General features: G+C 43.0%; 1 protein-coding gene across 2 annotated transcripts; it reads right to left on the reverse strand.

Annotated features, from left to right (window-relative positions):
- Positions 1-233: 233 nt before the first annotated feature.
- On the reverse strand, positions 234-23,771 carry PLAC9 (placenta associated 9). Of its 2 annotated transcripts, none has more exons than XM_067466971.1 (4): positions 23,626-23,771; positions 5,131-5,231; positions 2,321-2,438; positions 234-425 (listed from the first exon to the last, which is right to left on the reverse strand). In XM_067466971.1, exons 1-4 carry the CDS (start codon positions 23,681-23,683, stop codon positions 415-417), a joined length of 288 nt encoding a protein of 95 aa, XP_067323072.1. In that variant the 5' UTR covers positions 23,684-23,771; the 3' UTR covers positions 234-414. The 2 variants fall into 2 exon arrangements, with proteins under 2 accessions (XP_067323072.1, XP_067323071.1); XM_067466970.1 differs by having other exon boundaries at positions 2,321-2,441.
- Positions 23,772-25,111: the final 1,340 nt, after the last annotated feature.

Genomic DNA, 25,111 nt, shown 5'->3' on the forward strand with positions numbered 1-25,111 from the left:
TAATGATAGATATGTCAAAATCAACATACTACTGACTTGGTAAGTCAAACATCAACCCAGTTAAATTTTACATTTGCCATACAGAAGATTTTCCAGTAACAATGAAAAAACTCTATAGTACTTTCCTTAACTTTTCCCTTTTCCTGTTCCAACCTAAGTTTACTAGCACTTTGGTTATTTTGGTTTTCTGCAGTGACACAAACACATATCAAAATCTTCATGAGAAACCAACATTAATTATTACCATCAGATTTTATATTTTGTATTGAGCATGAAGGAAATGTCATGAAACACAGTCCATCCCAAGAGTAAATACACCAGTTTGGTTTTTAAAATATGATGTGCAGCCGGGGTTAATGATTTTGGTGGATGATATATAGGTGTACAATGGGCTTTTCTTCCATCTTCTTGAGCTCAACTGGGATCTAAAAAGAAAGACAGCAGAAACAGTGGTGGCAAGTCACCAAAACATCTCTCCCAGAGAAGATATTACTGATTACTGAACAAAGTTGAATGGTAATTTTGCTCTTGGTGTTGTTGGTCTATGAATAGAAAGTGGGGGAACTGATTTTCAACACCTCCCATACTATTTTCTCTAATACTCCAGAGCACTTCACCAGAGGACAAGGTTTGGGAAAAGAAAAATAGTTGGAATCCTGTTGGGGATTTACATATCTATAAACACCATAGTTAAAATGCTACCCAATACATTTGATCAATCCTACAGTCATCACTTGCATCAGTTGCAGCAATTGAGTCTGTTCCCCTGTTGATCAGGAAGCAGCTGACTGATGTTCCCACTCCATGCTAGAAGCACACACCTTAGTTGCTTCATCACACTAGATAATGAAATTACTTTAAATGAGATTTCTGCCTCCTGCAGAAATCTAGGATTTGTAGTTTAGGGAGGCTGTTAAAGGCTCCTCCCTAAACTACAAACCCCAGAATTCTGCAAGAGGCAGAAGCCGGATTGAAAGTGGATTCATTCTATAGTGTGATGAGCTCTCTAGTATTTGCAATTGAAAGTGGAGGAGGAATGTATCAAAATCTTTCTGTGGAATGTTAACTTGTAGATCTACTGTATATACTCATGCATAAATTTTAGTAATAATAATAACAATAATAAATAATAATAATCTTTATTTATACCCCGCCACCATCTCCACAATGGGGACTCGGGGCGGCTTACATGAGGCCAAGCCCAACAGCGCATTACAATAAAATAAAACCAAAGCACAAAACAAAAATATAATATAATACCTAAAACATGAGAATACAGTAAAAAATATAAAAATACAATGAAAAGAAAAAAAATAATTTACAATCACAGTGAAAGTGGGCGGGCTACTTGTACAAGATAAAATACTAAAAACTCAGGGTGAGATAGGAATGGAGCAGATTATTTGTGAGGGAGAAGCTCATAAAAACGGGGTCATAAAAACAGGCATTCATACAGGTGGGGGGAAGTGTACTATAGCAGTGGTTCTCAACCTGGAGTCCCCAGATGTTTTTGGCCTACAACTCCCAGAAATCCCAGCCAGATTACCAGCTGTTAGGATTTCTGGGAGTTGTAGGCCAAAAACATCTGGGGACCCCAGGTTGAGAACCACTGTACTATAGGGACAAATGTTGAGGGGGATCAGCAATGTATAGTTGTATGGTTACTCTGCAAAAGCACAGCGGAAAGGTCAGGTTTTGAGATCCTTCTTGAAAGATTCTAAGGTGGGGGCTTTCCTAATCTCACCGGGCAATGAGTTTCAGAGTCGGGGGGCCACAGAGGAGAAGGCTCCCTCCCTTGTTCCCACAAGGCGGGCCTTGGGTCACCTTATCCATGAGCCAATGTAAGTACTCTAACTTAGCTCTTGTAAAAAGGAATCATTCCCTTCTCTGAGCAGAGTGACAAAAGGCAAGAAGACCTCATATTGTGCTGGAAAAACCTAAAAGAAGCATCTACTTCTTCTACTTTCTCTTCTGTCATGTTGCTTCTGGCCTTTCTAAATGTGGGGAGGAGCTGAGGGAATGGTGGCTGTGGGTAAGGGTGAGGTAACACTGGGGCTTTCCCTTCTCCACAGAATGACTCGCAAATTATCCATGGGTCATATCAAAATTGATAATATTGGCTCCCAACTTATACATGAGGTTGTCTTATCCTTGAGTATATCCAGTAAACCAGCAGTGATAATTTTGGGCTTGACAGATGTTTTGGCCTATAACTCCCATCAGTCCCACACAGCATGGGATTATGGGAATTGCAATATAAAATCTGACATGACAAAAAGTTTCCATCTCTGTTTCATGCAACCTCTCCGTGATTTCATACCTTCATAGAGATCCATCAGAGGAGTTCCAGGAGCAAGGGGAACACTCTGTGCTGTTTTGCTGATGGTATTGAGAATTGAATTGACTTCAGAGTCTAGTTGGTCAACTGCTTTTTCTACCTGCTAATGAAAAGAGAGATTCTGATAGTAAAATGACAGCAATGTATTTCCAATCCAAGAGTGGGTCACTTGAACCATAACAAACAGAGTTAGACACAACCAACTCCCTGTGGTTGACATGATCCATTCAACTGTTGACATGATCCATTCAACTGAACCTGAGCAGGTTAGGGTGAACTTAACACAAATCCAAATTATAATTTGTTTTGGATTTACACTGATTTATATATACTTTGATATTTTTCCCTAGTAGATATTTCAGGTTCAGCATCCCTACGCCAGAATTTTAAAATCAACAATATTCCAAAATTGCCCACTTGGGTGGCTGAGACAGTGACATGTTTGCTTTGTGATGGCTGAATACACACAAACGTTGTTTCATGCATACATGCATTTAAAATATTGTATGAAAATATCTTCAGGTTATTTGTATAAGTTGTATAATGAAACAAAAATGAATTTTGTATTTAGACTTGAGTCCCATCTTCATTATGTGCCTGTGTGTATATGTGTCTGTATATGTTTGTACACACACAGAGAGGGAGGGAGGGAGAGGGACATTCCAAAATTCAAAACACATCTAATCCCAAGCATTTTGGATAAAGGATACTTGACCTGTAACATAAATGAGAGCAGTGTGGTGTAGTAATCTGCATGTTGCTGGGATACCAGAGTTCATTTATTCACTTGGCTATTGAAACCTAACTAATAACCTTAGATAAAATGTACCTCCTTAGCTTCAGAGGAAGGTAAAGGGAACCCTCCCTGAATAAATCTTGCCAAGAAATCCACTCCAGGGTTGCCAGAAGTCAGGAACAAGTGAAACAACAACAATATAAATATGATACTGTTTTCATTTGTTATTTTCCTGTCTTGCTTTTTACTATCTTGAACTGATATAGTCTAGGGGTCATCAAACTGTTTAAACAGAGGGCCAGGTCACAGTCCCTCAAACTGTTGGAGGGCCGGATTATAATTTGAAAAAGCATAAATGCACATAACTTATTTGTAGTGCAAAAAACACTTAAAAGCAATACAATATTTAAAATGAAGAACAATCTTAACAAATATAAACTTATTAGTCTTTCAATGGGAAGTGTGGGCTAATGAAATAGGGTTGTTGTTGTTGTGTGCTTTCAAGTCACTTCAGACTTAGATTGACCCTGAGCGAGGGCCGGGTAAATGACGTTGGAGGGGCATACCTGGCCCTCAGGCCTTAGTTTGAGGACCCCTGGTCTAGATACTAACTTACTTCCTCTGGTGCTGGCTAGTCTGGTTCACACTGCTTTAAGACAGGTGCAGGTGAAAGAGAAACGTTGTTGGCCTTTATTCACCCTTTTTAGACATGCTTAGTCTGATGGTCACCAGAAGAACTACCATTCTTTTGTGCCATTTCTTTGGAATCATAACAATCATAGCATGAGCTCCTGGTGGCGCAATGGGTTAAACCTTTGTGCCAGCAGAACTGCTGACCGAAAGGTTGACTGTTCGAATTCAAGGAGCAGAGTGAGGTCTTGTCTGTCAGCTCCAACTTCCCATACAGGGACGTCAGAGAAGGATCCCACAGGATGGTAAAGCACCCAGGCATTCCTTGGGCAACGTCCTTGCAGATGGCCAATTCTTTCACACCAGAAGCAACTTGCAGTTTCTCAAGTCACTCCTGACACACACAAAAAGATCTCATAGCATATGTAGAATGGGGAAGCAGTGTGTTCTCAGTAACTCTACACCTAGGGTTGGACTTAATGTTCTTCCAAGGTCCACAGACATATACTTTATTGTGTTTTCCTAACCCCCCACTCACCCTTTCCAAATCTTCTGTACTGCCATCCTATACGTCATAAGTGTTACATTCCCAGTATGTTAAAGTAAAGACAAATAAAATAGCAACCCTAGATTTTCTAAAATAAAAAATAAACAGGTTTTGTACATGTGATGTTAACCTTTTGATTGAAAGTATAGGAATAAAATGGGAGCTTACTTATGCTAGGCTGATGCACAACATGAAAAGAAGTATTAGTTTGTGTAAACATTGGTATTATTTCTGATCTTGTGCTGCCCTCTGGTGGATATGAGTACTGAACTTTTTTTTCAGAAACAAAATTGTGTTGATTGATATTAACATGTAGTTTAACATTATGAGTCTATGATTGAGATAGTCTGTTGCTGAGTAAGCACCATCAGAAGAAGAATCCAAAGTTGAGGCCTGGCTTGCTTGCAGGAAGATGCAAAAGTATCAAGATACTGGGTTGTTGTAGGTTTTTCGGGCTATATGGCCATGTTCTAGAAGCATTCTCTCCTGACATTTCACCTGCATCTATGGCAAGCATTCTGAGAGGTTGTCAGAACCTCACAACCTCTGAGGATGCTTGCCATAGATGCAGGCAAAACGTCAGGAGAGAATGCTTCTAGAACATAGCCATATAGCCCAAAAAACGTACAACCCAGTGATTCAAGCCATGAAAGCCTTGGACAATATATCAAGATACTGTTTTTCTTTTGTCCTTAATTTTGCTATGCAATGATACTATCACATTCATAATTTTTAAATTAATAAGACTTGATTTTGCTGTCGGAACTGAAATATAATCATTTTTTCAATAAATAAAAAAAAATTCTGGGGGAAGGTCACAAAGAAATGTAAGTGCTTGCAGGAATAAATATGCCTCATTGTTCTAATAGATCTTCTTACCTCTTGTACACTATCTAAGCGCCTATGAATTGTATTGTGATTATCACACCAGTCACTCTGTTCTGAGTTTGTTTGGTGATCAATGACAGGATCTGCAGCAACTGTAGGAGGGGGAAAAAGCAATAATAATGTTTCACATAGAGTCTTGCTTTGTATAACAATGAACTGTAATTTGTGAATAATACAAATTAATATAAAGTAAAAAAAAAGCTGTTTCACTTTCAAATCTTCCTCTGAATATTTTGCATTGGAATATATTCATAAACTTCCAAGTATGAGCAGAGACAATTATTTCTTGGGGTGCCAAATATATATCTGTGTGTGCTTTCATTATCACTACATGTAGAGCAACTGAATTTTCTCCAGAAATGGAATTTTTAAATTGAATCCAATTAAATTGAATTTTCTCCAGAAAACTTTCTTACCAGAAGGGAACTGACTGTTGAGTAAGCATATCTTATTGCTTACGCATCTTGTGACTAACAGATTTGAGACTTTTATATCATCAAGCTGCTCAATAGTCCTGTAACTATTTACATATTGGCATTCCTGACTAATCAAGAACATTATTTGTGGTTGCAGCAGCCAACGGCACATGGTAGTTGCCAATAATGCACTATTTGGTTTCCTTGCTTTAGAAATAGTAAAGAGGTAAATTAAATTTTCTGCCCATCAAGCCCTTGTTAATGGAAAAGCTATACTGCTGACTAGGCAAACTTAGTTCAGTTACGCAATATAATAATAATAATAATAGTAATAGTAATCTTTATTTATAACCCGCCACCATCTCCCCAAAGGGAGGCCCACAGGAATCCCACAGAGACCACCACATGGCATAAAAGCACTTCTGGTGGGACTCCATGGGGTTCTGTTTCCACAATCAGAAGTCCATTTTCAGGAGTTGGGTGTTACCCAACTCCAAACCTGAGAAAGCAGGGGAAAGCAGATAAAAGATGGGGAAGAGACATAGGGTGGCTGGCCATCCCAGAAGACGGGGACAGACAGTAGGGAACAGAGTATGAGGGTTCCCTCCACTTTCCCCCTGCCCATCCGATTAAGTTGTTAGTCAGCCAGCAGTGTCTAACAGTTGTACAGCTAAGATTTCTTGCATCTTCCCTTTACTTTCTCAGGGGTTCAGTGGAAAGGATAGGAGAGATGATCAAATGGAAAGCAACATTTGCCTCTGGGATCATGACTTGAAAAAGCCATGCCTTGACTTCACTCAAGTCTGCTCCCTCCCTATTGAAATAAACAGTCTGGATGTCCAGCGTCAGATTGTGTTTGGATATTTTACTATCCCAGGTATAAGACATCTGTATTCTATGCACATTTGTGAGTGGCTTGACCCCTGAACCTTACTTCACCATGTATGATGGGATAATATCCTCCACTGAGTCTGAAAGCAGTTAAATAGTTTAGGAACCAACGGATGATAAATATGGCATAGTACAGCCCTCTCCTTCTCCAGAGGGAAAAGAGATCAGCCACCAGGAAGAATACCTGGGGATCTGCTGCTGACTCACAACTTTTGTTGTTTTGTAAACCTCATAACTGCCAAGTATAAAGAACTATGGTAGCAGCTCATTTGTGTGTGCCAACTGCCATTTTATGCTGTTTATAACTCTTCCTTTGAGCTGTTGGCTGATTGGTCAATAAACTGTTGAGTTCAGTTCTGTACTGTTTGTCCATGCTCAACGGATGTTTATGGGATGTTCTAGAATCTGCTCAGTAGAGTTTATATAAGACTTGTATCTTTCAACAATCTTGTCTTAGCCTCAGATCGGTAACCTGAAGAAGTCTGATCCATTTGGCCACAAGTAAGTGTATCTTTCTTTCTCTGTGTTTTATTTTTGGATGGATTTGGAGTTAAATTTATAACTCCATGCCTTCCTCAGCTGAAGGTAGTTGGATTGAGCTTGTTGGCTTAGGACTTCATCCCACAGATTCTGGGCTTCATTTCCATACACTTTGGAAATGGAGTCTCACAGAGGCCATCACATGACATAAGGGTACTTAAGGTGGGACTTTGACTGTGTGGATCATAATAAATTGTGGCAAGTTCTTGGTGGGATGGGCATCCCAAGCCACCTTGTCTCTCTCCTGAGGAATCTGTACAAGGACCAAGTAGCAACAGTCAGAACTGACCTCGGAACAACAGACTGGTTCAAGATTGGGAAAGGTGTATGGCAAGGCTGCATACTCTCACCCAACGTTTTTAACTTGTATGCAGAACACATCATGCGATGTGCAAGGCTTGATGAATGCAAAGCTGGGGTGAAAATTGCTGGAAGAAACATTAACAACCAAAGATATGCAGATGACACCACTCTGATGGCCGAAAGTGAGGAGGAGCTGAGGAACCTTCTAATCAAGGTGAAAGAAGAAAGCGCAAAAGCTGGGTTGCAGCTAAACATAAAAAAAAACCAAGATTATGGCAACAAGAATGATTGACAACTGGAAAATAGAGGGAGAAAATGTGGAGGCAGTGACAGAATTTGTATTTCTAGGTGCAAAGATTACTGCAGATGCAGACTGTGGCCAGGAAATCAGAAGACGCTTACTTCTTGGGAGGAGAACAATGTCCAATCTCGATAAAATAGTAAAGAGTCTGGCAACACTGTCACACTGTCTGGCAACATTGTCACACTGGCAACAAAGATCCGCATAGTCAAAGCCATGGTATTCCCTGTAGTAACCTATGAATGCGAGAGCTGGACCTTAGGGAAGGCTGAGCGAAGGAAGATAGATGCTTTTGAGCTGTGGTGTTGGAGGAAATTTTTGAGAGTCCCTTGGACTGCGAGAAGATCCAACCAGTCCATCCTCCAGGAAATAAAGCCCGACTGCTCATTGGAGGGAAGGATACTAGAGACAAAGTTGAAGTACTTTGGCCACATCATGAGGAGACAGCAAAGCCTAGAGAAGACAATAATGCTGGGAAAGTGGAAGGTAAAAGGAAGAGGGGCCGACCAAGGGCAAGATGGATGGATAGCATCCTTGAAGTGACTGGATTGACCTTGAAGGAGCTGGGGGTGGTGAGCTCTGGCATAGGCTGGTCCATGAGGTCACGAAGAGTTGGAGACTACGGAACGAATGAACAACAACAAGGTGGGACTCCTTTTCCACAGCACATGGAAATGGAGCCCAAAATGCATTTATAGTCTAAGGCAGATGCCTCTCCACTTAGCAGGGCTGGTTCTCCTCCAAAAGGAAATGCTTATCATGCTCTTTGTTTATTTCACTTTGTTTATTTTGCCCTTCACATTGTTTTTCTCTAAGCGAAACTGTCTCCTCATAAAGGCAACACAAGCTCTCTTTTAAAGACTTTCCAGGAAGAAAAACAAAATGTGGTTAAAGAGCAAGGAAAAAAAGTCTCTGAAATATTTGGCCAGGCTTACAACTCCTAAAAGGTTTGTTGTAGAACCCCCACCCATTTCAGAATGAGGAAAGCAAACCAAAACTATGTGGAACTTGCTTGTCTCAAAGTCAGAGAATTTGGGTTGAAAGGAAACGTAAAACTACACCGCTGGTGGGGCTTTGAAAACTATTTTGGAGCCTGGAGGAGAGGAGGGAAAAAAGAGCACAAATGTCAATAAGGTTTTCCCCGACTAAGAAAAAGGCCACTTTTTACATACCCATTTAAGATGTTAATACAAAAAACAAAATTACCAATGATGGTAATTTACAAATGTTTCTAGTTTTATAAAATGGAGACTATCCAGTTACAAAGAAGTTCATTACTTAATTTTGTAGTGCCTTTTTCCAGGTTCCCTCTTTCTAACCAAGGAAAATAGAGGGGAACTTCTAGGTGGTTGTCTCAAAAGGGTTCTGAGTTTGAATTTGCAACCATCCACAACTGCTTGCCAGTTAATAGAAGTCAGAAGGAATGTTTGCCTTCCAGGTGGCTTTAATTTTTTCTTTTCTAATGTTGTCTGTCTAAAGATGCTGTATTTTTTATTATTTTGTGGCCTATTTATTATTTATTTATTTATTTACAGCCCTTGGGAGACTCAAAGCGGTTTGCAGTAGCAAAATTAAATGCTCAAAACATCATAGAACAGCTAAAAACAATTTAAACAATAGCATAATAGCCTTTGAAGGCTGTTTGGAAGCTTCAAATGGTTCAACGTTTGGAAGTCAGGATACTGACAGGAGCGGCGCTCAGGGAGCATACAACTCCTCTGTTGCGCCAGCTCCACTAGCTGCCAGATTGCTACCAGGCACAATTCAAAGTGCTTGCATTAGCCTATAAAGCCCTAAACGGTTCTGGCCCAATTTACCTGTCCGAACACATATCTTCATATGAACCAGCTAGGACGTTAAGATCATCTGGGGAGGCCCTGCTCTTGGTCCCGCCTGCATCACAAATACATCTGGCGGGGATGAGAGACAGGGCCTTCTCAGTGGTGGTCCCTCGGCTGTGGAATGCCCTTCCTACAGAAATTAGATCGGCCCCCTCCCTATTAGCATTTCAGAGGAAAGTGAAGACCTGGTTATTTGAGCAGGCATTTGAATAGGCAGTGTATTGAATATAGGAATATGGAACAACAGATTATGAGATTGAATCTTGATTCTACCTATGAGATGCTAATGAGATGTTATAGTTATGTTTAATTGATTGTTTATTATGTCATTGTTTTAACTGTTTTTAACTGTTTTAATGATGTTGAGCATTGAATTTTGCTATTGTTAACCGCTTTGAGTCGCCCAAGGGCTGAAAAAAGCGGTATATAAATGAAGTAAGTAAGTAAGTAAATAAATAAATAATAAACAATCATTATGAAATCAATAAAACATCTCATTAGCATCTCTTAGTTAAAATCAAGATCCAATCTCATCATCCAATTAATCCATATTCCTATGTTCGTTACACTGCCTTTTCAAACACCTGCTCGAACAACCAGGTCTTCAATTTCCTCCAAAATACTAACAGGGAAGGGGCTGATCTAATGTCTGTAGGAAGGGCATTCCATAGCTGAGGGGCCACCACTGAGAAGGCCCTGTCTCTTGTCCCCGCCATTCTAGACTTGACAGGATATTGCTATGAGAGATTGGGCAGGATTCACTTTAGTATGAAGAGTATATGGAGCATGTAGGTTGCCATGTCTCAGTTCTCTAAATCCAGATAAATTATGTTGCATAATATGCAAATTATGCACTTTTAATTGTGGCATTTCTCATCTGCAAATGTTTTAGCTTTTGAACTACCTGTATACAGCTAGCACTGACCTGAAAGAAATATTGTATAGCCATTCCACTACATTCACTGGGATTAGGTACAGAGGGCCCTCATGAAAGTGAAAAAAAATGCAAATAAAGACATTGTTTTTTAATTTTCACATGAGAGGTAACACAACTCTATGGTCAACTCTTGGAAGCTGAACACAGAATTGCATTGGAAAACCTTAGAGAGTCCTAAAAAGGTGTTTTCTCTAGAAATTTCAAGGTCCTTCAATATGACTGGAGGAAGATGGTCACAGAGTCACGGTGAAGAACATAGACATTCCTAGGGAGACCATTTTATTGAATCTGTGGATAATGAAATCTGCAAAAGGCAAAAAGAACTGTGTTCTATAGATTTTAGAGCTCTGGACCTGGAAGACCCCAATTCAAATCCATCTGAGCAGGAAGCTTCCTTTGTGACTTTAGTAAGAGATAGGGGTGTAAACAAAAACATATGGAAATGTTTCTCAAACTCTACTCCTCCAGGTGTTTTGGACTTCAGCTTTCAGAAATCCCAGCCAGTTTACCAACTGCCAGAAATTGTGGGAGCTGATGTCCAAAACATCTGAAGGAACACAGTTTGAGAAACACTGACATAGTTCAATTTCATCTCTCTCTTTGCCATGAACTCATTGATAATACTCCTTAGGCAAAGTGAGGTAGAGCGCTAGAAGCAATGAACACTCCATCTTGGGGGAGTGATATCTCTTTCATTGTTGCCTTGCCTTCCTCCTTTCATCTGTTTGCCTCACACTGCCTCACCACTTTATTCTTTACCTGATCTTCCTGTTCCACAACTTTGAAGGCACGCAAAACAATGTTATTGTACTTTATTCATATATGTCTTGCCTCCCCTCCCATGCTGCAACTGCTGCCCTATATCAAATTGGTGTGCAAATGTGATACATTATATAAATGTGCTATGTTATTGCAACAGAAAGATGATGTTTTGTGTAGGAAAAAATACGTATTTCAAAGTACCATTTTTCTATATTTTGCTTCCACTTTTTAATATGACAGTTTTCTATGCTCATTGTAATACTTTTTCTGATTTTATAATCGCTTCTCTATTGCAATGCTATGCATCACAGGGAACAAAATTACATGGTTGCCAAAAAGGACCCCTTAATAAATAAACTACAGGAAAGGAGATTCCACCTGAACATTTGGAAGAACTTCCTGACTGTGAGAGCTGTTCAGCAGTGGAACTCTCTGTCCTGGAATGTGGTGGCGGCTCCTCCTTTCGTGGCTTTTAAGCAGAGGCTGGATGGCCATCTGTCAGGGGTGCTTTGAATACAATTTTCCTGTTTCTTGGCAGGGGGTTGGAATGGCTGACCCATGAGGTCTCTTCCAACTATGATTCTATAATTCTATGATTCTGTGTGTGCACGCGTGTGCAGCATTCATGGGGATCGGAGTCTTGGGGTCAACCTAGGTGAAAGGATCTATCACATATCTCAACTACCCTCTAAAGAAGGTTGAGAGAGTGTGACTGACCCAGGAACTGTCAGTGAGCGTTCATAAGAAACTAACTTGAGTCTTCCATGGCTGATTCTAACAACTGTACCATGCCATCTGACTTCTTTCTTCAACAATATAAGAGGATGAGGTGAAAGGTAGATGACATATTTGACTGTGGAATTATTTTCATGCAGCATAATAATATGAGTTTATTATAATTAAGAACGAACCCTTCTAGCTCTATGATATAAAACTACATACAGCCTGTGCAACCAGAATAACTGTTTCCACATGTGATATCAACATCTGCTTGTTATTTCTTGTGCCATTGCGTACAGAAAGCATATGCTTTTGGCCTCAATTTTACTATTTTGATTAAAATGCTTCTGCTCTTCATTATGCTAGTAAAACATCACCAATTTCAGATCCTAGTTTTTCATGCATCATGTAAGATAAGGGAACCATAATTCTAGAAAACAAAGAATTGAGTGTTGCATGTAAAATGAAGGAATTGCATGCCTATGACCAATAAAATTCTTAAACCTTTCTTTTTTTTACAGTGAAAGCTAGTAAGTTAGTTCCAATATAACATTCCTAGAAACTTGAGACAAATATCAGACACACCTCTTTGTTCATTCCTCCTCACCTCACAAACTTACAAGGATAACTGCAACAAAGTTGGTATGGTAGGAGGGGTGCATGAGCCCAATGCGTATTACCCATGTCAGGCTTGTAACCGGGGGGGGGGGGGGGGCTTTTGTATCATTCCCCCCCCCCCAAAATTCTCATGGTGGTTTGCAAAAAGGCCTTACTGGTGCATTATTTAAACTGTTATGTTTGTTCATATCATGATCTGATCACCATACTCAATATATCCCATATGCATGGGGGTATTGGGGGGACGATACAAAAGGTTTGCTAGGGTAGACCCTCTTTCACTCAGACTCAGCCCCCCCCCCCCGAAACAAACTTAGCCTCCCCCAATCGAAATCCTGGCTACGGGCCTGACCCATGTCATACAAATTATGTATGAAGTTGGGGATGTTACATATATTGTCTTGATTTTGACCAAGCTTCTACCTGATCAATCAATACTCTATGTTGGTATGTTGATATCTTACTGAAAGGAGATGCGTTGATTGTTCTTTAAATATAAATTTAATTTGCTCTGTATTTATTCTCACATATCTCAAGTTGTTGATTTCCGGTGGAGGCAGCATGGAGGCTGCAGCAGCTTGCTGAGCTCCTCGAGCTCCAAAGCTGAAACCTCACCTAAGGGGTCGGGGGAGTAATATCACCCCCCAACAACGACAGATAAAGTGTGTTGGCATTCCTCCAAGGCACGCAGCGAGGGGGGGTTTCCTTGGAAACCTCTACTGGCAACGAGAGACCTTGAAGATAAGACCCGGAATGAGGACGCCGACCTAATGGGATGGTATTGCGGCTTACCGCCTCCATTAAGATTAATTAATTGGAGTTACAAAGAAACAAAAAGTAAAGAGAGATAAAGGAAACGGAGGGAAGAAAGAGCAAAGAGCACAGAAAGGAAACTTGCTGAATAAGCTACCCATAGAGACTGGACATAAGAGTAAAGTATTTGTTTGAATGGGAGCTCTTTGAAGTCAAACTATTTGCAAACTACAAACTACAAATTACTCAAAATGATGGCGGCGTGGTAAGCAGCGAACCTTCTTCCCAGGGTAAGAGAGGGGCCTCAATTTACCTTATTCTGGCTCTATTTCCCCTTTTGGACTCCTAAAAAAAACCGCCCCCACACAAACAGTAATTCCCAGGGTCACGAAAGTGAGCTTGGAGACCTTTCGGGGAGCGTCGGAGAAAGAAGACGAACAAACGGGGAAGGAGGAAAGGAGAAGACAACTGGGCCACCGCCATTGTTGGCCCCAAGCTCCCTACCTCCCAGCTACTGGACCCCTTCTGGACCCCCTTACACCCTCCAGTCTCCAGCTTCGATAATCTTAGCTTGGACGTTGTACCTGGACGGAGAAGTGGAGGCTTTGTTCGGCTGCTTGGCCGCCCAGCGGGCTGGCAGACTGACCTCCGAGAGGGCTGTTTTCACCCACGGCGCCCCCTCCTGCTCGGCCCAGCCGGTTTGCGTTCCAGCTGCAGCCTCGGACATCTGGCTGCTTCAGCCGTGCGAGTCGGCTCCCCAGAAGAGAAGAGTGGAGGTGGAGCGAGGCCCACCTCTAGTTGGGTCCGAGCACGCTCCCTCCCAAACCACAGATTAGTCGACCGGAGCTTTTGGGGCCGGGATAACTCGCAGTTTGCTGGCCTTGTCGGCGTGCGGCGCTAGGACCCCGGGGTGGCTTGAGTTGTCGCCCCAGGTCTTGACGCGGCCGCCATCTTGGTTCGTGGTGCGGTTATCGCACCCCTCCAGAGCATCACTGGGGCCAAACTGTGTATGCCATCGACGCTACCAACTTTAGGCCAACGCTGTGCTGACCGACCTTGGTTGTCCGACGTGTGCTGACTAACTATCTATTGTGCCGACTACCTGTGCTGTTCAATCTATTGTGCCGACCGCTGTGCTGTTCAATTTACTGTGCTGTCCACCTGCGTGTCCATCCTTTACCATCAGGCCGATTTCGGCCGTTGATCATCCTTGCGGACACTAGCTTTATCTCCGGAAGGACCAATACCAATCCACCTTTTGGTCCATTTTCAGTCGTTCATTGCCTTGATTTTGTGTGTCTTAACATCTCTACCAACAGATTAGGTGGTGCTGTTATTTTGTACAATCCTAGCACTTTATATTATCAGCACCTTAATCCTTTAGCACTTTAAATTGTTATCCTGTACTGTATTGGTTACTATCCAGGTGCTAGTCCCTAGCTTCTGAAATTGGGGTTCCTCCATGACGCACCTTATTTTAGCACTTTAGAACAATCTCAATAACCTTTTGCACTTTAAGACCTGGGAGGTTGCTACAACCACTGGCTGCACTTTAAGAACTTTGGTAGCTTTAGTGTGAGTGTTACTATCCTCCTTTGCACTTTAAGAACTGTAAGATTTATACAACCACAAGCTGCACTTTACGAACTTTGGTAGCTTTATTGAGACTGCTAACATCTACCACCCATGCTAGTTCCGATCTCCTGGTATCTTGTAACACTGCTGTTAGCTGCCTGCGGGAGAGGTAAGGAGGGGAGTGAATTGGAGATCCCAGTGCGAGTTAAACCGGTGATAAATCATATAACCAGCAGTGAAGCATGGGGTGAAAATAGGAAGGTAGACTGCGTCATGGAGGAGGGAGGGTGTTCCATTGGTCGGGGAGCCCCCATAGAAGTCGTGGTGGGGATGGGGAGATACGGGAAAAGGAGACCTCGAATTCGGCCTAGGGATCGTACAACAACATTAGTAACTCCAACTCGGTCTCCTGATATGGTGAATTGGTGTAACCAGGTCGGCGGTCCCCCCGGATTGAAGGTGGTGCTGTTGAACGCCAGATCTGTCAATGGCAAAACAGCTTTCATCCAGGATTTAATCCTGGATGAACGGGCAGATCTGGCGTGCATCACGGAGACCTGGCTGGACGAAGCTGGAGGTGTGAATTTGACCCAGCTTTGCCCGCCAGGTTTCTCCGTGCAGCACCAACCAAGATCCGGGGGGCGGGGAGGCGGGGTTGCAGTGATCTATAGAGACTCCATTCTTCTGACCAGGGCCCCCATCCCGCAGTCAACAAATTTTGAATGCGTCCACCTGAGGGTGGGTGACCGGGACAGATTAGGGATTCTGTTAGTGTACCGTCCACCTCGCTGCACTACAGACTCCCTGACTGAGCTAGCGGGGGTGATCTCGGACCTGGCATTGGAGTCCCAGCGGCTGCTTGTGCTGGGGGACTTCAATGTCCACGCCGAGACCACCCTATCGGGAGCGGCTCAGGACTTCATGTCTACCATGGCAACCATGGGGCTGTCCCAACAGGTATCTGGCCCCACCCACAGTGCTGGACATACATTGGACTTGGTTTTCTGCCAGGGATGGGAGGAAGGTGGCGGTGTTGAGGAGTTATCCATCTCTCCGTTGCCATGGACCGACCACCACCTGGTCAGCTTTAGATTAACTGCACCCCCTAACCTCTGCAGAGGTGGAGGACCCATTAAGTTGGTCCGCCCCAGGAGGCTTATGGATCCGGATGGATTCCTGACGGCTCTTGGGGAATTTCCTGCCGCCTCGGTTGGTGATCCTGTTGATGCCCTGGTCGCTCTCTGGAATGGGGAGATGACTAGGGCAATAAACACGATCGCTCCAGAACGTCCCCTCTCAAGTAGCCGAGCTAAACCAGCTCCTTGGTTCACTGAGGAGCTGGCAGCGTTGAAGCGAAAGAAGAGGGAACTAGAGAGCGTGTGGCGTTCGAATCCGAGCGAGCCAAATCGAACACGGTTTATGTCCTTCTTAAGGGCATATGCCGCGGCAATAAAAGCCGCAAAGAAGACCTTCTTTGCGGCCACTATTGCGTCTGCAAAGAACCGTCCGGCCGAACTGTTCCGAGTTGTCAGAGGCCTGTTAAAACCCACCATTCAGGATGGGTGCCCTGATGACTCGGCAGCTCGCTGTGAAGCCTTTGCTCAGTTCTTTGCAGACAAAGTCGCTTTGATCCGCTCTGGTCTGGACACCATATTAACGGCAGTCTCTGAGGATGTAACACGAGCATCTGCTTGTCCGGTTTTGATGGATTCATTTCAATTGGTTCAATCCGAGGATGTGGACAAGGTGCTTGGAGGAATGAGAGCTACCACATGCATCCTAGACCCCTGCCCATCCTGGCTTCTGAAGGAGGCCAGAGGGGGATTGGCCGAGTGGGTGAAGGTGGTGGTTAATGCCTCCCTCCGGGAAGGCATCTTTCCAGCCAGCTTAAAGCAAGCTGTAATAAAACCGCTGTTGAAGAAACCATCACTGGACCCCACTCAATTCGTCAACTTCCGGCCTGTTTCCAATCTCCCCTTTTTGGGCAAAGTCCTGGAACGTGTGGTGGCCTCACAACTCCAGGCATTCTTGGTAGACACGGATTATCTGGATCCGGCACAGTCTGGCTTCAGGCCGGGGCACGGTACTGAGACAGCCTTGGTCGCCTTAGTGGATGATCTGCGCCGGGAGCTCGACAGGGGGAGTGTGTCCCTGTTGGTGCTTCTGGACCTCTCAGCGGCCTTCGATACTGTCGACCACGGTATCCTTCTGAGACGCCTCGCGGGAATGGGTCTTGGAGGAACTGTTTTACAGTGGCTCCGCTCATTCCTCGAGGGTCGGTCTCAGAAGGTGTTACTGGGAGACTCCTGTTCAACCCCACAACCTTTGTCTTGTGGGGTTCCTCAGGGCTCAATATTGTCTCCCATGTTGTTTAACATTTACATGAAGCCGCTGGGTGAGATCATCCGGAGTTTCGGAGTGCGATGTCATCTGTACGCGGATGATGTCCAACTCTGTCACTCCTTTCCACCTGCTACTAAGGAGGCTGTCGAGGTCCTGAACCGGTGCTTGGCCGCTGTGACGGTCTGGATGGGGGCGAACAAATTGAAATTGAATCCAGACAAGACAGAGGTACTCCTGGTCAGTCGCAAGGCCGAACAGGGTATAGGGTTACAGCCTGTGTTGGATGGGGTCGCACTCCCCCTGAAGACGCAGGTTCGCAGTTTGGGTGTGATCCTGGACTCATCGCTGAGCCTGGAGCCCCAGGTTTCGGCGGTGACCAGGGGAGCATTCGCACAGTTAAAACTCGTGCGCCAACTGCGCCCGTACCTTGGGAAGTCTGACTTGGCCACGGTAGTCCACGCTCTGGTTACATCCCGTTTGGACTACTGCAACGCTCTCTACGTGGGGTTGCCTTTGAAGACGGCCCGGAAGCTCCAACTAGTCCAACGTTCGGCAGCAATGATACTAACGGGAGCGGAGCGCAGGGAGCATACAACTCCTCTGCTGCACCAGCTCCACTGGCTGCCGATCTGCTACCGGGCTCAATTCAAAGTGCTGGCGTTGGCCTTTAAAGCCCTAAACGGTTCTGGCCCAACTTACCTATCCGAACGTATCTCGGCCTATCAGCCCGCCAGGACCCTAAGATCTTCTGGGGAGGCCCTGCTCTCTATCCCGCCTGCTTCACAGGTGCGGCTGGTGGGTACGAGAGACAGGGCCTTTTCTGTGGTGGCCCCGCGACTATGGAACGCCCTGCCCTTGGAGGTAAGATCAGCCCCTTCATTGATGATATTCCGAAGAAGATTGAAGACCTGGATGTTTAAGCAGGCATTTGGTTAACCCAATGCAACGAATGGTAACTGACTAAAGGACTGGCAACATGGATGACGAACTGGATCACGTTTTTAGTTAAGAGTCGAACTGGATTGGTATTGATGTATGAATTGTGTTTTTATGTTTTTTATGTTTTTTATGCTTTTAACTTTTTTACTGTTGATTGTTATATTATGCTGTAAACCGCGTTGAGTCGCCGGCTAGGCTGAGAAACGGCGGTATATAAATATAGCAAATAAATAAATAAATCAGGTAGCAACCTCCTTCTGGGATAAGGTGTTGGGAAGATGGCATCTCAGCCAGTTCTCCAAACCTTTCAGGTTCTTTCATGGTACACATTTACAGCACTAAGATCCCACTTGAACTATCACAATACATTTTATGTAAGTTTATAATGTGTAGTTTGGTTAGGCATTTGAGTTCTACAGCTGAGAATTCACCCTACACTGCAGATCCTCAGAATAGAATCATAGCAGTTAAAGTGGAATCACAGTGCTGTAACTATATAGTGTGGAAGGGACCCTCTCTCCAAGATGTCCTTCTTGTTCCTTGGAAGCCTTTACAACAGGACCTCATCACATTGATGAAGTCCCATGGAGTGATTTGATAGTCTCCATGGTGAACTGGCACAGCAGCTGGGCAATCCTGGGATCTTGCACCCAGTCTCGTTGGCAGTGACATTTCCCTATCACATGTGGGGAAGCATTGTGGCTTCCTCCCATGCGGGTCACGTGATTTCCAATGAAACACGGGAAGCCTCCTGTGTTCTGGGTACAAACTCATAGGATGCTTGCACCCCAGTTCATTGATGGAGCCCTGCCTGAGGTGAGCCTACATCATGTGATGGGAAGCATGGGGCTCCATTGATTAGTTGTGCTGCAAGCATCCTAGGACGCTTGCATAGCATCATGTGATGAAGTCCTAAGATGCCATGTATTAACTGGCTTATAAACTAGTGATGGGTACTATGTAGCCTTCCATATGTTGTTACATGGTAATTCTCCAAATTCCTTACCACTGACCAGGCCCATAGCCAGGATTTCGATTTGGGGGGGCTGAGTTTTTTTCAGGGGGGGGGGTTCGGGGGGGCTGAGTTTCGGGGGGGGGGGCTGAGTCTGAGTGAAAGAGGGTCTAGCCTAGCAAACCTTTTGTATCATTACCCCAATACCCCCATGCATATGGGATATATTGAGTATGGTGATCAGATCATGATATGAATAAACAGAACAGTTTAAATAATGCACCAGTAAGGCCTTCTTGCGGACCACCATGAGAATTTGGGGGGGGGGGCTGAAGCCCCTCAAGCCCCCCCTCCCCCGGCTACATGCCTGCCACTGACTAAGAGCATGCTGGGAGATGTAGTCCAACAACATATTGGAAGCCCCTGCTTTATAAGGGGCTTAGTGCATGCATTGAGCAAATGATGTTACGAGCACCCATTTAACACAATGTTAGTAAAAGCTTCCTATGCTACTTTTCTGTCATGTCAGTCCACTTCTGAAGTAAAAGTACTAGAGCAGAACTGGCAAAAATTTTAGCACCCCTAGAAAATATGGGTTTTTTCCTAAATCCAGAGAAGGCTGTTTCTTTGGCTAATCTTCTATGCGTGTGAGCTCGGCTTGTGAAGCTATAAAGTAGGAGTTTATCTGACAAATACAAAGATTCTTAACCGTGGATTGCAGCCAAGGGTGGGAACTGATGTCTAATAACAAATCTGTGAGTGTTAGTGAGGGAATTTAATTCTGCTGAGGTCATTCTCTCCAAGAGAGAATATTTCATGTACAGAGCTTATGCGGACTAATGAAAAAAATAACCAATTTACAAAAAAATAGATGTAACGCCCGGATTGTAAAACTATGTACCAGGTAACCTTGGAATTTAGACAATTTTTAAAGGCTGTTCCTGATTTTCAATGAGAAAATCAGGAATAATTGACACATTTCACTACAAAGCAGCAGGCAGCTCCTCTGCTTGCTTCCTCCCTGACAAGAGAAACATGCTTGTGCTCAGTTCAGATGGTTGATAGGGAGCTCAACAGATATGGCTCATTCCTAATGATGGCTGCTTCCAGATGAGGCTTTACAATTATTATTATTTTTGTCGTGTCAGGATCGACTTGAAAAAATTGTAAGTCGCTTCTGGTGTGAGAGAACTGGCCGTCTGCAAGGACGCTGCCCAGGAGACACCCAGATGTTCTTTTGATGTTTTATCATCCTTGTGGGAGGCTTCTCCTATGTCCCCACATGAGGAGCTGGAGCTGAGGGAGCTCATCCGCGCTCTCTCCAGATTTGAAACTGCAACTCTTTACAATGAGCAACAGGGATGGCCAAAAAGCACTGGGTTGCCTGTGCTAAAGCTAGAAATGGTTTCCTCTGTTCTCCATCAAAGTCTTTAGAACTCAAACTGACTAAATTATTTTTGCACATGAGCCAAGAAAAAAACTCACCTAAGTGCCCCTCTCTTCCTCAGTCTCAATTTTATTTGATATCTTCTCTGTATAGAATATTTCACTTTGTTTAATTTCATGTCTACTCTGATTCTACTTGTTTATGCTTAGAAAATAAATCTGTGTTCAGAAACATTAAACATAACTGTTTTGGAGAGGACTAAATGGCTTTCAATGCATCTTCACCATGTGATGGATCACACTAATGTGTCCTATAATAATACTTAGCAGTTTAAAGAGAGTGTTCAGAGCACTTCCCATACATTATTTTGTTGTAATCCTTCCAATAAGCCTGTAAGAACTGAACTCCCTGGAGAAGATATTAATAACATCACTTATTTATAGCTTGTACACTATAACTGTATTTTCCCAAACTGGCTGCACGTCCTCAAGAACAGAAAAAAGACATTTAAAATAATGATTTGCCCATGGAAAAATATAACTGCAAGAGGTAAAATTCAGCAAATTCAGAATAAAAGAGTGCCCAGTCCTTCACCATCGTTTTGCTCACCCAGTTTGTGACTTGTCTTCATAAAAACCTGACCCCTGTCTCATAAAAAAGCAGAATTTTATGTGTTCCTGTGAAGTTAGTTTGGGAGTAAAGAAAACGGAGAACACAGATACCCTGTAGAACATGGTTTTGTGGTTATACTGGGAATATAAACCTCTAATTTAGCTGAACAAAACTTCAGCAGGAAATGAGACATTCTTCAGGTGCACTTTTTCCCATTGCCAGACCATCCAGAACAAAGAGAGCTAACTGATAACTGCAACAACAGAAACACCTTTTTATTGGGATCACTGCATGAAACCTATATAACATGTGCCTAATTTGCCTTTTTTAGAATGTGCTTGGCATCTGTTTCCATATTATTCTATGGAAAGAACACTATTATTGCCCAGGCAGATCAATAACATAGCTAATAGTAGTGTGCAAACTTGAGAAGGATATGGCATCCTTCAGAAACAATCCAACACATGATGTTAAACATGCCTAAAATTTTGGGCCTGCATTCATTAAATTTTACTTTTGATTGCTTATCCTTTGAGGATAAATTGCCTATTCTGTATTAGACTTTGGAAATCGTACTCTGGACTAAGCTAAAAGCAATGACAGCAGCAGCAACAACAACAACAACACTTTATTTATATACCGCTCTATCTCCCCAAGGGGACTCAGAGCGGTTTTCAAGTAACATAATCAATACATACAAGAAAAAAGGCATAAACATAAAATTAACAAAACAGTATAAGCATTAAAACCACAATAGCACATACATTTAAAATAATCATGTCTGATCAAGGCAGTTTAAAAGGCCGGGCCGGGCTACTGCAATTTTAGAGGGCCCGGGAAATTAGTCTATGGCTGTACATGTCTATGGCTGTACATTTCCAGAGCCTAACAGAAGAGAATGGCCTGGGTAATTGCTAGAAGAAGATATGACCAATTTCAACAATCTGGGGCAGAGCTAAAACTAGTCGTTCTCAAAGGTTTGCTTAAACCACCAGGTCTTCAAGCTCTTACGAAAGGAGGGGAGGGATGGGGCCTGTCTTATTTCCCCAGGAAGGGCGTTCCAGAGGTGAGGGGCCACCACTGAGAAGGCCCTCTCTCTCATCCCCACCAACCGTGCTTGTGACGGTGGTGGGAGTTAAAGGAGGGCCTTCCCGGAAGATCTTAAAGTTCACGCCGGTTCATAGAGGGAGATGCGATCGCGAAGATAGGTGGGGCCCGAACCATTTAGGGCTTTATAAGTCATAACCTGCACCTTGAATTTGGCTCGGCAACTTATCGGCAGCCAGTGAAGCTGTTTTAAAACGGGCGTTGTATGCTCCCTATAGTTTGCTCCAGTAAGGAGCCTGGCTGCCGCCCGTTGTACCCATTGGAGCTTCCAGGTCGTCTTCAAGGGCAGCCCCACATAGAGCGCATTGCAATAGTCCAGTCTGGATGTAACCAAGGTGTGGACCATGCTGGCTATGACTTTAAATCCTTGGTGCTTACAAAAGGGAAATTATTGATGTTCATCTTAGTTGGGGGCTATTTGATTTTTTAAACTGCATTGAAATACTCATACTTGCAAATTTTCTAATCTTGGCTCAGACACTTCTCAAAATGGAAAGTGTCATGAAAAACAACTAGAAAGTTGGAAGTTTAGCTATGAAGAAATTAAATAAGAGAGACAACTGAATACCAGAGTCCAAATTATCCACACCATAGTATTTCTGGTTTACTTGTATGGTTGTCAAAAGTTGAACAGTAAGTAAAACAGAAAGGAAAAAATCCAAATAATTTGAAACATGGGTTGTTGTAGGTTTTTTGGGCTATATGGCCAAGTTCTAGCAGCATTCTCTCCTGACGTTTCACCTGCATCTATGGCAGGCATCCTCAGAGGTTGTGAGATCCTCACAACCTCTGAGGATGCCTGCCATAGATGCAGGTGAAACGTCAGAATGCTGCTAAAACATGACCATATAGCCTGAAAAACCTACAACAACCCAATGATTCCAGCCATGGAAGCCTTCGACAATACATAATTTGAAATATGGTGCTAGAGAGAACTTGATGGCAAGTACAGGATTGAATCTTTCTCTCAGTGCTTCAGTTTGGCTTGATTCCACAGTAATAGCACTACCTAACACAAGGTCATCATGAAAACATTTCTGTGCACACATTCCTAAATTCCACATTTTTATGAACACATTTTCCCCATCTATATACACGTCTAATACTATAAAACATTCAGCTGAGAAAAACAAAGCATTATTAGCCAAGGGAGGAGAAACCTCCAAGAATTAAGTTTATAAGATTCTTATAATCTTATATGCTTCATATTTAGAAAGTAGTTCTCCCCAGATGAACTGTTCTTGAAGTGACATTCATATCCACAAAGGTGTATTGGGTTCTGGGTAGCACAACCTTACTCTCACTTTGTTGACAGTATTACAATTATTGCCAAAAGCTTAAGAGTATTACTTTATTTTGGAAAGCAGATCTATCTCTATAAAAGATACAATCTACACAGAGTTGATGCACACATAAATACACTTCACATTAACTCTACATTTCCTGTAGAAAAAAAAATCCTAATCTTTCCAAGATTTGAAACACTTACCCAGCCTTTCTGATGTATTCAACATGAAAATAAAAAGCAGAGGCCAAATGTAAAGCATGGTTTCAAAGTTTCCCTCCGAAGGCGTCTCTCCTGGTTCAGCAGATGCAGAGAAATAAGCAGCCTCTCCTCCCCAGCACACTGGTCCTCTGCAGAGAGAGAGAGAGAAAAAAACAGAAGGGCTGGACTGGCAGCTTGGAGAATTGGGAGGAAACAGTTTCTTCTGGCTCCACCAGTTTTCTTAAGCAGCCTCTCATCCTCCCTCCCTTCCTCATAACAAACCAAACTAACCTTCAAATTCCACACAGAATCCGCTCACCCAGGCAAGCTTATTTTAGGTCAACTTTATTACAGCAAAGGGGGAAAGGTTTGCTATTTATTTATACTGTGCATGAATGGAATGTGCCCAAAAGAGCTGTGCTGGATGTATCCAAGTGAGAGAAGTGTAACGCAACTGACATGCATCTTTCTCTGGGTTTTTTAATCACGCTGTAAAGGACAATCTTATGTGATATTCCTGAAAGTCTTGACACTATTTGTTTATTTAGATGTAAAATCTACCCTATCCTGAACATCAATGTTATACTATTTATGACATCTATATAAATAAAAATGTAATGTTCATTTGTGGGATTAACATAATTTAAAAACCACTGGACGAATTGACAACAAATTTGGACACAATGCACCTATCAGGCCAACAAGTGACCATCACTCATAAAAACACTGAAAAACACAGTGGAAGAGGCTTACAAGCCAAAAAACAAAAAGACATTACAACGCAAAACCACATATATACCCAAACACATATATACACATATACATAAACATATACACACATATATGCACATATATACACACACAACACACAGGGGCGGCCCAACCCATTACGCAAAATAAGCATTTGCAGTATAGTTGATTTTGCCCAGGGGTGCTCTTGAGGCGCTCTTGGGGGGAAATAGATCTTGACATATGCAAGCTGTAGTTACTGGGATGTATAGTTCACCTGCAATCAAAGAGCATTCTGAACTCCACCAATGATGGAATTGAACCAAATATGGCACACAGAACTCCTATGACGAATGGAAAATATATATCAATGATTGGTTGGGGGGGGGGGGGCAAAATACTGTTTGCTTACCGTTGAAAATTACCTAGGGCCGCCTCTGACAACACATATACACAGAAAAGGGGAAGGAGGGAAGGAAGGAAGGAAGGAAGAGAGGAGAAAAAGAGGGAAAGAAGGAGGGAAGGTGACAATGAAGAAAAGAAAGAAAGGTAGAGAAGGAAGGAAGGAGAGAAGGAAATAAAGTGAAAGAAAGAAGGAAAGAGAGAGGGAAGGAAGGAAAGAAGGAGAGAAAGAGGGAGGGGGAGGGAGGGAAGGAAGGAAGGAAGGAAGGAAGGAAGGAAGGAAGGAGGGAAGGAAGGAAGGAAGGATGGAACCAAAGAGCAAAGGAAGTGAGAAAAGAAAAAGGTGGAGAAGGAAAAA

This window comes from Anolis sagrei, chromosome 3 (genome assembly GCF_037176765.1).
Source record: "Anolis sagrei isolate rAnoSag1 chromosome 3, rAnoSag1.mat, whole genome shotgun sequence".
In the NCBI taxonomy this organism is placed as follows: Eukaryota; Metazoa; Chordata; class Lepidosauria; order Squamata; family Dactyloidae; genus Anolis; species Anolis sagrei.